General features: G+C 55.8%; 1 protein-coding gene across 2 annotated transcripts in view; it reads right to left on the bottom strand.

The window, feature by feature from the left end:
- Window positions 1-10,114, bottom strand: part of dgkza (diacylglycerol kinase, zeta a) — a 515,809-nt gene extending 505,695 nt beyond the window's left edge. For both annotated transcript variants that reach the window (XM_078220418.1, XM_078220419.1), the window contains exon 1: window positions 9,306-10,114. In XM_078220418.1, coding sequence (XP_078076544.1) covers window positions 9,306-9,399 — 94 coding nt within the window. In that variant the 5' untranslated portion in view covers window positions 9,400-10,114. The remainder of the gene's footprint in view (window positions 1-9,305) is intronic.
- Window positions 10,115-12,699: the final 2,585 nt, after the last annotated feature.

Raw genomic sequence — 12,699 nt, 5'->3', positions numbered from 1 at the left:
CACCCGGAGGAAACCCACGCAGACATGAAGAGAACGTGCAGACTCCACACAGTCACCCAAGCCAGGAAGCGAATCCGGATCCCTGGCGCTGTGAAGCTAACCACTGTGCAAGGCAGCAGTGCTAACCACTGTGCCGCCCCAATATGTTCTAACGCGATGAAGTGCCTGACGAGACACTGTGTAAACACAAATCGCACTTGTCTATGGGATAAGAGTGCTTTCAATCGACAAAAAGAAAAGGTTTCAACCCCCTCTTGGGTTGCCTACCTTTCCTTTTGAAGCACACAGTCAGACAGCCCAAAGGAAATAGCACAAAACCTGCATGCCCACTACCACAGAAGAACAACAACAAAAAGAAAATGTACCGAAAGCATCAAAACATCAGCAGGGCTTTCAGCCCTGTGCATTATCTGATGGTTGGTTGTCGCTCTGCTCTGCATGTGCTGATGTGTGATTATACCTATGAAAATCGGGGAAAGTCCCTGCAGGCTCCTCCACACCACAACCATCCTCCGAATCATTCAAAAGATCAGCCAACTCAAAAGCTGAACTGTCTGTATTGTCACATGTCCCCATGTCACTGTTACCGAGGGAAAGGTTGTCGTTTTTTTTCATATAAAAAAAAATATATATATTTTTTAAATCTGTATTGTCCCCATGTCATTGTTACTGGCAAAAAGGTTGTCTTTTTAAAAAACACATATATATATATACATACACACACATTCAAAACGAGAGCTACATCAATAAAATCTGCCTCGCAGACAACCCTGGTGAAATGAAGCTACACGCTGAGATATTGTGCACTCGCGCCGTTCTCCCTCACACCAGCAGCTTCATCTGGGCTCGCCACAGGAGGTGCCAGCTCACTGAAGCTTCGGGGGCGGGACTGGAAAGACAAATGCTACTTAGAGAAAGAAGACCCTTCAATCCAGAAACTCAAATCCAGCTCTTGAAATCCTGAGCAATCCCACCCTGTACGTCTAGGGAGATCTCATAAGTTCATAAGATATAGGAGCAGAATTAGGCTACTCGACCCATCGAATATGCTCCGTCATTCAATCATGGCTGATATGCTCCTCATCCCCATAACCCTCCAACCCATTACCAATTAAAAATCTGTCTAACTCCTTCTCGAATGTAGTTACTGTCCCAGCATCCACCACACTTTGCAATGGCGAATTCCACAGATTCTCAACCTTTTGGGAGAAGTAGTTTCTCCTCAACTGTTTTAAATTTGCTACTCCTTATCCTAAGACTATGACCTCTTGTCCTAGAATGCCCTCAAGAGGAAGCATCCACTCCATGTCTGCTTTATCCATACCATCTGTCATCTTGTATACCTCAATTTGATCTCCCCTCATTCTTCTAAATTCCATTGAACTGGAAAAGCATGCTTGCCTTTGCTTGCTTTCCAAACTCTAACCCCAATGATTAGGGGTCCTTCACTGTCAGCCACAGCAGACTGAACTAAACCTTCAGACACTTTGGACTTGTACATAAAATAAAACTCCATATATTAAGAAACAAATCCCCTCCGAAACCAACTTCGAATTGCCATGTGACAAGAGACAATCTGATCTTTTTCGTATTCATTCTGGGAATGGGCATCGCTGATAAGGTCAGCATTTATTGTCCATCCCCCGCTGCCCTTGACAAGGTGACCCATAAGACCAGAAGATATAGGAGCAGAATTTGGCCCGTCGAGTCTGCTCCGCCATTCAATCATGGCTGATAAGTTCCTCAACCCCATTCTCCTGCCTTTTCCCCGTAACCCTTGATCTCCTTACCAATCAAAAACCAATCTATCTCTGGCTTAAATACACTCAATGACTTGGCCTCCACAGCCTTTTGTGGCAATGAATTCCACAGATTCACCACCCTCTGGCTGAAGAAATTCCTCTTCATCTCAATTCCAAAGAGTCGCGCCTTTACCCCAAGGCTATGCCCTCGGGTCCTAGTCTCTCCTACGGCAGCACGGTGGCACAGTGGTTAGCACTACTCCACAGCGCCAGGAACCCACATTCGATTCCCGGCTCGGGTTACTGTCTGTGTGGAGTTTGCACGTTCTCCCTGCGTCTGCGTGGGTTTCCTCCGGGTGCTCCGGTTTCTTCCTACAGTCCCAAAAATGTGCTGGTTAGGTGCATTGGCCATGCTAAATTCTCCCTCAGTGTACCCGAACAGGCGCCGGAGTGTGGCGACGAGGAGATTTTCACAGTAACGTCATTGCAGTGTTCATGTAAGCCTACTTGTGAGTAATAAAAATAAAATGGAAACACCTTCCCCACATCCACTCTATCCAGGTCTTTCATTATTCCATAAGTTTCAATGAGATCCCACCTCATCCTTCTAAACTCCATCAAGTGCAGACCCAGAGTCCTCAGATGCTCCTCATACATCAAGCTTTTCATATCTGGGATCATTCTCTTGAGCCTCTGGTGGTGGTGAGCTGCCTTCTTGAACCTTTACAGGCTGTGTGGTGAAGGTATCCCCACTATCTTGTGAGGTCAGGAGTTCCAGGATTTTGGCCCAGTGACAATAAAGGGTCAGCGACGGACATCGACGTGCGGCTTGTAAGGGGACCTGACAGCAGTGGTGCTCGCTTGCACACTTCCTACCCTTGCCCTTCCAGGTGCTGGGGCCTGCGGGGGTTTGGGAGGGGCTGTCAAGCTGGAATCATTTCATCGGCAGAGGGAAGTTGGTGGGATTCTCCCCCTTGGAATGAGAGAAAAGTTAAGCAGTGATTCAGAATATTTATTCTGACCGGATATCCCGAAACATGGCCAGCCACATTCCTGAGCATCGGACTAAGAGGGGAAACCGGAGTACCAGGAGCAGACACGGGGAAGAACGGGCAAACTCCAGAACTTTCAGTCCCTCAGAAACCATTACATTCCAACTCGGATTTGTTCATCTCGATCTGCATTTTTTCTTACAATTTGATTAAAACCAGGTATTCTTCCAGCTTCAGTCAACTGTGACCCATTATTGCTGGGGAGTAGTGGGGGAAGTTGAATCTAGAGGCATGACACAGGACAGGAAATTATCCTTCCAGACTCGAGACAATTACATGCCTGGTAACAACATTAACTGGTCTATTTTTAGTTCACAGTTGCTGTTGATCCAATTACATTGCCACTGAAAACAATCCCAGGCCTAAAATTACCTGCAGCAGACTACTTCAAAATTCTGAGCAGTAGCCAATTCCTCATGAGGCCAGTGTCACATCATCTTCCTTGCAGAATGGCGTGTCCCTCCTCCCCCTGGATTGAATCCTGTCCCTTCTTTCTATCTCATCCAGCCTGTGATGTTACTCAGCATAGCAGTTCACCAAAGCTTCTCTGTATCCCTTCAATCATATCTCAGCACCAAATGGCTTCATGTACGACCGAAAGGTGGGAGCCCAGTCAGAAAGTTGGGTTATTTGCTTTTAAAACAAGCAGCCCATCATTAGATCAAAAACGGCCTTTAATTTGCACACCAGACACCAACTAAAGTTAAAGTTTATTTATTAGTGTCACAAGTAGGTTTACATTAACACTGCAATGAAGTTTCTGTGAAAATCCCCTAGTCGCCACACTCCAGCACCTGTTCGGGTACACAGAGAGAATTTAGCATGGCCATTGCGCCTAAACAACATATTTTCCAGATTGTGGGAGGAAACCGGGGCACCCGGAGGAAACCCACACAGACATGGGGAGAATGTGCAAACTCCACACAAACAGTGACCCAAGCCGGGAATCGAACCCGGGTCGCTGGCGCTGTGAGGCAGCAGTGACTACCAGACAAATTCAGAGCAGCCAAATGCTCCTCGAAATGGCCTAACAGACTCTGCCAGCAGCGAGATATCTCACCCGCCTGCCACCTGTGCCAACTGCAGCCATGTCACCAGCATTTCTCCCTCTCTGATTGGCAGCAGGTAAGGACTGATTACGCCATTCTCTGATATAAAGCACCAGAAAGGCACATTCAGTTCAGGGGAAATGGAGATGTCACTACACTCACAATCCAGAGGTCCAGGCTAATGCCCTGGGGACATGCGTTCAAATCCTCCCACAACAGTAGGTGGAATTTAAATTCCATTAATAAATCAGGAATTATAAAGCTAGTCTCAGCCATGGTGACCATGACAACTATCGTCAATTGCTGTAAAAGTCCATCCATTTCACTAATGGCATGAAAGGAAGGAAATCTACCGTCCGTACTCGGTCTGACCTACATGTGACTCCAACCCACACAATAACTGCCCTCCGAAATGGCCTAACAAAGACACAGTTCAAGGGCAATCAGGGATGAGCAACAAATGTTGGCCTTGTCAGCGACACCCACATCCCAGGAAGGGACCGAAAATTTCATTCACTATCTCAAGACACCAAGTCAATGTTTTCTGACAAACTTCTTCTTTAAAAGGGTATAAATGTCGAGTTAATTATATGATCAGTGACACATTCAATGGTATGTTACCATCCCACTAATTAAATGCCAGAAATTCACAGTTGCTCGCAATCCAGCACAAAAGGAGGTTGCCTAGCGATAAAACTGAAGAGGTGAATTATATCCACTGTTTGGGTTACTGAAGGAATGTTGCCACACATGAGAAATAGAAACAAAACGGAAATCAGGGCGCGAGGCCGCCCGGCCCAGGGCGCGGGGCCGCCCGGCCCAGGGCGCGGGGCCGCCCGGCCCAGGGCGCGAGGCCGCGGGGCCCAGGGCCGCCCGGCCCGGGACCACCCGGCCCAGGGCGCGGGGCCCGGGGCCCAGGGCGCGGGGCCGCCCGGCCCGGGACCACCCGGCCCAGGGCGCGAGGCCGCGGGGCCCAGGGCGCGGGGCCGCCCGGCCCGGGACCACCCGGCCCAGGGCGCGAGGCCGCCCGGCCCAGGGCGCGAGGCCGCCCGGCCCAGGGCGCGAGGCCGCCCGGCCCAGGGCGCGAGGCCGCCCGGCCCAGGGCGCGAGGCCGCCCGGCCCAGGGCGCGAGGCCGCCCGGCCCAGGGCGCGAGGCCGCCCGGCCCAGGGCGCGAGGCCGCCCGGCCCAGGGCGCGAGGCCGCCCGGCCCAGGGCGCGAGGCCGCCCGGCCCAGGGCGCGAGGCCGCCCGGCCCAGGGCGCGAGGCCGCCCGGCCCAGGGCGCGAGGCCGCCCGGCCCAGGGCGCGAGGCCGCCCGGCCCAGGGCGCGAGGCCGCCCGGCCCAGGGCGCGAGGCCGCCCGGCCCAGGGCGCGAGGCCGCCCGGCCCAGGGCGCGAGGCCGCCCGGCCCAGGGCGCGAGGCCGCCCGGCCCAGGGCGCGAGGCCGCCCGGCCCAGGGCGCGAGGCCGCCCGGCCCAGGGCGCGAGGCCGCCCGGCCCAGGGCGCGAGGCCGCCCGGCCCAGGGCGCGAGGCCGCCCGGCCCAGGGCGCGAGGCCGCCCGGCCCAGGGCGCGAGGCCCAGTGTGTGGATTTCAGCATGAGTTCCTTCAGTGACTAAATCTATGTTATTTAAAACCAAAAAGATTCAACATAATAGCAGCCCTCATTCCTGAACATAACCTAGAACCTATGCTGCCCCCATATTAACCCATGTTGGACAGAGACCCCATCTCAGACTCATAATAACCAGACATCTGAAACTGAGGCAGTATCACATAACCTGGTTTACATTTTTAAAAAGCGGATTCCACCCCCACTACCCAAGCAACCAGTTACATTATTAGGGAAGCATACAGACGAGCACACCTCTCGCCATGTTTCCAGTTATTACCTGGCTTGTAGTCCACAAGTATGATCGCCAATGGAGAGATGCCTTTCCAGATCTGGTGACAGTGACACTGTAAATAACCTCCCAATGAGTCTGCACCACAGAACCTTTCTGCTACCTTCCCATGGCACATTACCACAACACCATAACACACTGCCTACATACAACACAGAAATGTAACTTCACTCAGCACGTGCACACTGCACCCACTGAGGAAAGTGTGTCTGTGTTTTTGTCAAAAGCCACAGCTCGCCCACGATACATAGACGCAGATACAGAACTGCACCCGTGTGTCTGTGAGACTTCATGTACCTACACAATGTGTGCAATAATTACACTGAAGTATCCCTACTCTGTATTGACATTGCTGGGCTATCACTCATTACAAATCATCAGTCAAGATTACACTAAATGGACATGCCACAAATTGCAACAATCAAAACATTCCTGGGCTGAAGTGACATTAATATGACCCTCCCCAATTTAGCATCTGTGACCGTGTGCAGGAGTCGGTAACTGTGAGAGTGCGTGTGAGGGGGAAACTCGAGGGGGAACCAGGGTGGTGGCGAGAGAGAGGGGGAGGCTGGGGGGCTAGAGAGCCGGGCGGGGGGCTAGAGAGGGGGAGCCGGGGGGGGGGGGGGGGGTGGCGAGACAGAGGGGGAGCCGGGCGGCGAGAGAGAGAGAGGGGAGGCTGGGGGGGGGGGGGGGAGCTTGGGGTGGAGCTGGGGGCGAGAGAGAGGGGGAGCTTGGGGTGGGGGCAGAGAGAGAGGGGGAGCTTGGGGTGGGGGCCGAGAGAGAGGGGGAGCTTGGGGTGGGGGCCGAGAGAGAGGGGGAGCTTGGGGTGGGGGCCGAGAGAGAGGGGGAGCTTGGGGTGGGGGCCGAGAGAGAGGGGGAGCTTGGGGTGGGGGCCGAGAGAGAGGGGGAGCTTGGGGTGGGGGCCGAGAGAGAGGGGGAGCTTGGGGTGGGGGCCGAGAGAGAGGGGGAGCTTGGGGTGGGGGCCGAGAGAGAGGGGGAGCTTGGGGTGGGGGCCGAGAGAGAGGGGGAGCTTGGGGTGGGGGCCGAGAGAGAGGGGGAGCTTGGGGTGGGGGCCGAGAGAGAGGGGGAGCTTGGGGTGGGGGCCGAGAGAGAGGGGGAGCTTGGGGTGGGGGCCGAGAGAGAGGGGGAGCTTGGGGTGGGGGCCGAGAGAGAGGGGGAGCTTGGGGTGGGGGCCGAGAGAGAGGGGGAGCTTGGGGTGGGGGCCGAGAGAGAGGGGGAGCTTGGGGTGGGGGCCGAGAGAGAGGGGGAGCTTGGGGTGGGGGCCGAGAGAGAGGGGGAGCTTGGGGTGGGGGCCGAGAGAGAGGGGGAGCTTGGGGTGGGGGCCGAGAGAGAGGGGGAGCTTGGGGTGGGGGCCGAGAGAGAGGGGGAGCTTGGGGTGGGGGCCGAGAGAGAGGGGGAGCTTGGGGTGGGGGCCGAGAGAGAGGGGGAGCTTGGGGTGGGGGCCGAGAGAGAGGGGGAGCTTGGGGTGGGGGCCGAGAGAGAGGGGGAGCTTGGGGTGGGGGCCGAGAGAGAGGGGGAGCTTGGGGGGGGGGGGCCGAGAGAGAGGGGGAGCTTGGGGGGGGGGGGGGGCCGAGAGAGAGGGGGAGCTTGGGGGGGGGGGGCCGAGAGAGAGGGGGAGCTTGGGGGGGGGGGGGGGGGGGCCGAGAGAGAGGGGGAGCTTGGGGGGGGGGGGGGGGGGGGGCCGAGAGAGAGGGGGAGCTTGGGGGGGGGGGGGGGGGCCGAGAGAGAGGGGGAGCTTGGGGGGGGGGGGGGGGCCGAGAGAGAGGGGGAGCTTGGGGGGGGGGGGGCCGAGAGAGAGGGGGAGCTTGGGGGGGGGGGGGGGCCGAGAGAGAGGGGGAGCTTGGGGGGGGGGGGGGGGCCGAGAGAGAGGGGGAGCTTGGGGGGGGGGGGGGGGCCGAGAGAGAGGGGGAGCTTGGGGGGGGGGGGGGGGGCCGAGAGAGAGGGGGAGCTTGGGGGGGGGGGGGCCGAGAGAGAGGGGGAGCTTGGGGGGGGAGGGGCCAAGAGAGAGGGGGAGCTTGGGGTGGGGGCCGAGAGAGAGGGGGAGCTTGGGGTGGGGGCCGAGAGAGAGGGGGAGCTTGGGGTGGGGGCCGAGAGAGAGGGGGAGCTTGGGGGGGGGGGCGAGAGAGTGGGGCCGGGGGGGGGGGCAAGAGAGTGGGGGACGGGGGGGGGGGCAAGAGAGTGGGGGACGGGGGGGGGGGCAAGAGAGTGGGGGACGGGGGGGGGGCGAGAGAGTGGGGGACGGGGGGGGGCGAGAGAGTGGGGGACGGAGGGGGGGGACGGAGGGGGGGGACGGAGGGGGGGGACGGAGGGGGGGGACGGAGGGGGGGGACGGAGGGGGGGGGCGAGAGTGTGGGGGACGGGGGGGGGCGAGAGTGTGGGGGACGGGGGGGGCGAGAGTGTGGGGGACGGGGGGGGCGAGAGTGTGGGGGACGGGGGGGACGAGAGTGTGGGGGACGGGGGGGGCGAGAGTGTGGGGGACGGGGGGGGCGAGAGAGTGGGGGACGGGGGGGGGCGAGAGAGTGGGGGACGGGGGGGGGCGAGAGAGTGGGGGACGGGGGGGGGGCGAGAGAGTGGGGGACGGGGGGGGGGGGCGAGAGAGTGGGGGACGGGGGGGGGGCGAGAGAGTGGGGGGGGGGGGGGGCGAGAGAGTGGGGGACGGGGGGGGGGCGAGAGAGTGGGGGACGGGGGGGGGCGAGAGAGTGGGGGACGGGGGGGGCGAGAGAGTGGGGGACGGGGGGGGGCGAGAGAGTGGGGGACGGGGGGGGCGAGAGAGTGGGGGACGGGGGGGGCGAGAGAGTGGGGGACGGGGGGGGCGAGAGAGTGGGGGACGGGGGGGGGCGAGAGAGTGGGGGACGGGGGGGGGCGAGAGAGTGGGGGACGGGGGGGGGCGAGAGAGTGGGGGACGGGGGGGGGCGAGAGAGTGGGGGACGGGGGGGGGCGAGAGAGTGGGGGACGGGGGGGGGGCGAGAGAGTGGGGGACGGGGGGGGGGGCGAGAGAGTGGGGGACGGGGGGGGGGGCGAGAGAGTGGGGGACGGGGGGGGGGGCGAGAGAGTGGGGGACGGGGGGGGGGGCGAGAGAGTGGGGGACGGGGGGGGCGAGAGAGTGGGGGACGGGGGGGGGGTGGCGAGAGAGTGGGGGACGGGGGGGGGGGGGCGAGAGAGTGGGGGACGGGGGGGGGGGCGAGAGAGTGGGGGACGGGGGGGGGGGCGAGAGAGTGGGGGACGGGGGGGGGGGGGGCGAGAGAGTGGGGGACGGGGGGGGCGAGAGAGTGGGGGACGGGGGGGGGGGGGTGGCGAGAGAGACACTGAAGAACATGAGGAAGGACTGAGTGGCTGACTGCAAACTCCCCTCTGTCCCTGATGTAAAATATGAAGCATGAATGTTACAGAGGGGGGGGTTTTCCGGCCAATCCCCGCAGTGAGGTGTGAGGGACACCAGGGCAGAGCAGCCGGGGAGGAGAGGAAGCGACAGGCGTCCCCGAAATGTATCCTGTTGACTCGAAACCATTTTGTCAGCAGCAGCTTGGGGATCGCTCACTCACCTTCGCCCGAAGAACTTGAGGCCGGTGAAGGGTTTGTTCTGGTGGTGGTGATGGTGATGATGGTGCTGAGGAGACACCGGGCTCTGCTGCTCATTCTCACAGGACACTGGCAGCTCGCAGGAGGACGATCCGGACGCCGAGGATTCCTCCAGCTCCGCCGGGAGCTCTTCCTCCCCTTGCTCCATACTGGGGAAGGAAGAAATGCTTCCCAGTGGGAGAGAGAGAGTGTGTATCCTCCGGCTGGTGCGAGTTGCCAATCGTATCTGTTCAGCTCTTCACACAGCCAGAGAGTCAGTCCAGAGCACAGTGTGTGTGGAGCTGGGATTGAGAGCTACATTAGCAGGAGGCACAGAGGAAATAACAGGGCTTTACACAGCATTGGACAGAGGGATGAATTAAAACAACCAGGAATCCTAAATAAATAAATACATAAATAAATAAAAAGTTGCAATTTCTGCTCCAGCAGGACTGGCACCCGGAAGTAACTGGATCTAGCCGGGTTGGGCTTTAAATCAGCCCCCACTCCTCCTCTGACTGGTATTAGACAGGAGGGGAAAGCTCCTGGAACAAGGCGACTGTATACCCAGCTGCAGTAGAGTTGGGAGCAGTCAGCCTGTGCTGCGAGACACTCTGCCCTAGAGCTACAGTACACATACACACACACTCTCTCTCTCTTTAAGCTGCTTCTCTCAATCGGATGCTGCACATTCAAGAACAGGAAGTTTGCAATGCCTGCACTCAGAAGAGTGACAGGACCCTGATAGTTGCCTGCTGATCTGCCTCCTGGAGAATGAATGAAACTTCTGCGAGAGAGAATGGAGTAGGTGTTGCTGCCATCTGCTGTGCCTTCCACCAGCAGTATGCGCGTGTATACAGCTCCTGCCCACAGCATCTCAATCAGAGTTGGAAAGGAAGGGGAGAGTTGGTGGCATTCACCCTGGGAGAGCTGCCAAGTGTACCTCATTAAGAGTGCCAATCACTCGGGTTAAAATTGCAACCTGCTTTGATGGATGTTAGCCTTACCTTCCTGTGCAATTACAGTTTACTATCGCGGGCAAGATATTTAATCCCTGAGTTAACGGTTTGTAACAATCCCATGCGAACATATTATGATCAGACAACCCCACTGCAGCCCATGCTTATTTAAATAGCTTTGCAATTCCATTTGCTGATCATAAATTCTATGGAGCCTGAAACTAGACATACAAAAAGACTTGGGTGCCGCGGGGATTTAAAAACATTCAATGTAATCAAATCTGAACTCAATTCCTCTGTACACCACAACTCATGGGGTCTTCCATATTATCAGTCACAGTTCCTGCCTCCTGTTTAATATCTTGTTGCAAAACTCCCACTAATCAGGTCACTCAATCAGGGAAGCATTTCTTTTCAGCCAATCACATTCACTGCTCTGATTCCCGCAGCCTTGCTGCCCTATAACCCCTTTGCTCAGCCAATGGGCTGCCAGGGCTATATCAGTCTTGCAATTCCTGATTGGCTGCTATTTGAATAGGGTAATCACATCCCATCAAAATAACTTCCTTTGTGACAAAGTTGTAGTGATTGTCCTCCATCTATATCACTGTGTCCCGAAAGATAACAATTATAGAATTAACATTCAAAAATCATAAATGCCCTCAACCTCATCCATCCTGGCTTCCAAATGTTACAATAACCTGCAAAGCAAATGGTGTGTACAAATTTTACAGCCATGATCACATTTCAATGGCAGCTCAGTGGTTAGCACTGCTGCTTCACAGCGCCAGGATCCCAGGGTCAATTCTGGCCTCGGGTCACTGTCTGTGCGGAGTTTGCACATTCTCCCTGTGTCTGTGTGGGTTTCCTCCGGGTGTTCCGATTTCCTCCCGCGGTCCAAAGATGTGCAAGTTAGGTTGATTGGCCATGTTAAATTGCCCCTTAGTGTCAGGGGGATCAGCAGAGTACGTGGCATTACGGGGATAGGACCTCATTGCAGGCTCGATGGGCTGAATGGCCTCCTATGATTCTAAGGAATAATTCATTGATTGGTATGTGAAACACTGAGTATCTTCAAATTTGACTTCCAATTCTGAAAAAAAATTGAACATTTGATGGACTAAGTTGTGTTTGTCTAGGGTTGGCTATGTCATTCTTGTGCAAACTGATATCCAATCAATTTGGGTGAACCATTTCATTGTGGACATTGCAAGTCAAGATGATTCATTATCAGCAGTGCTGTGAAGGAGTTTGGATACAGTATGTGTATTGAAGGAAGGCTGAGGAAGGGAATGGGAAAGACACACCATAAAAGAATGGAATGTTCAGAGAGAGGCAGAGCAAGAGTGAAGGCATTGAGAGAAAGAAATAATCACAGGAATGAAATAAAGTTTTCAATATGTCAAAACTGGAAATAGAATTGAACGTAGGACAAATATGAGATTTTCACTGTGTATTGAATATGTGTGGATCAGAGTTACTCAAGAAACTACAAAGGGTTGTGAACGTAGCCCACTCCATCACACAAACCAGCCTCCCATCCATTGACTCTGTCTACACTTCCTGCTGCCTCAGCAAAGCAGCCAGCATAATCAAGGACCCCACCCACCCCGGTTATACTCTCTTCCACCTTCTCCCGTCGGGAAAAAGGTACAAAAGCCTGAGATCACGTACCAACCGACTCAAGAACAGCTTCTTCCCTGCTGCCATCAGACTTTTGAATGGACATACCGTAATTAAGCTGACCTTTCTCTACACCTAGCTATGACTGTAATACTGTATTTTGCACCCTCTCCTTTCTTTCTCCCATATGTACTCTATGAACTGCATGCCTTGTCTGTATAGCACACAAGAAACAATACTTTTCACTGTATCCCAATGCATGTGACAATAATAAATCAAATCAATTTCTCAGTTTAACCAATTAATTGTCATGGAGTCATAAGTTTATAACACAGAGGGCAATGACTTGTCCCACCTGTCCTGACCAATAATCTAACCCCACTTTCCAGCTCCAGATTCATACCCCTGCATGTTACAGCACTTCAAGTGCATACCCAAATATTTTTTCAAATGCAATGAGGCTTTCTGCTACTACCACCCTTTCAAGTGGGGAATTCAAAACCCTCACCACATTTCTCCTCAAATCCCTTCAAAATCCTTCTACCAATTATTTCATATCAATCCTATCTGCTTACGGAAGCAGGTCCTTCCTATCCATTCTATCAAGGCCCCTCCATTAATTCACCCCTTAGCCTCCTCTGTTCTGAATAAAACAACCTGAGCCTAGATAATCTTTCCTCACAGCTAAAATTCTTGCAAGTGGTGTTGATCCCATTGCATCCGATGCCCTTGCCCTCAAGGTGGTAGAGATTGTGGGTTTGGAAGGTGCTGTCAAATGAATCTTGCTGAGTTGTTC

This window comes from Mustelus asterias, chromosome 9 (genome assembly GCF_964213995.1).
Source record: "Mustelus asterias chromosome 9, sMusAst1.hap1.1, whole genome shotgun sequence".
Classification (NCBI taxonomy): domain Eukaryota; kingdom Metazoa; phylum Chordata; class Chondrichthyes; order Carcharhiniformes; family Triakidae; genus Mustelus; species Mustelus asterias.
Note: the sequence above shows the minus strand (reverse complement) of the source record. Positions and strands in the feature narration are given on the sequence as shown.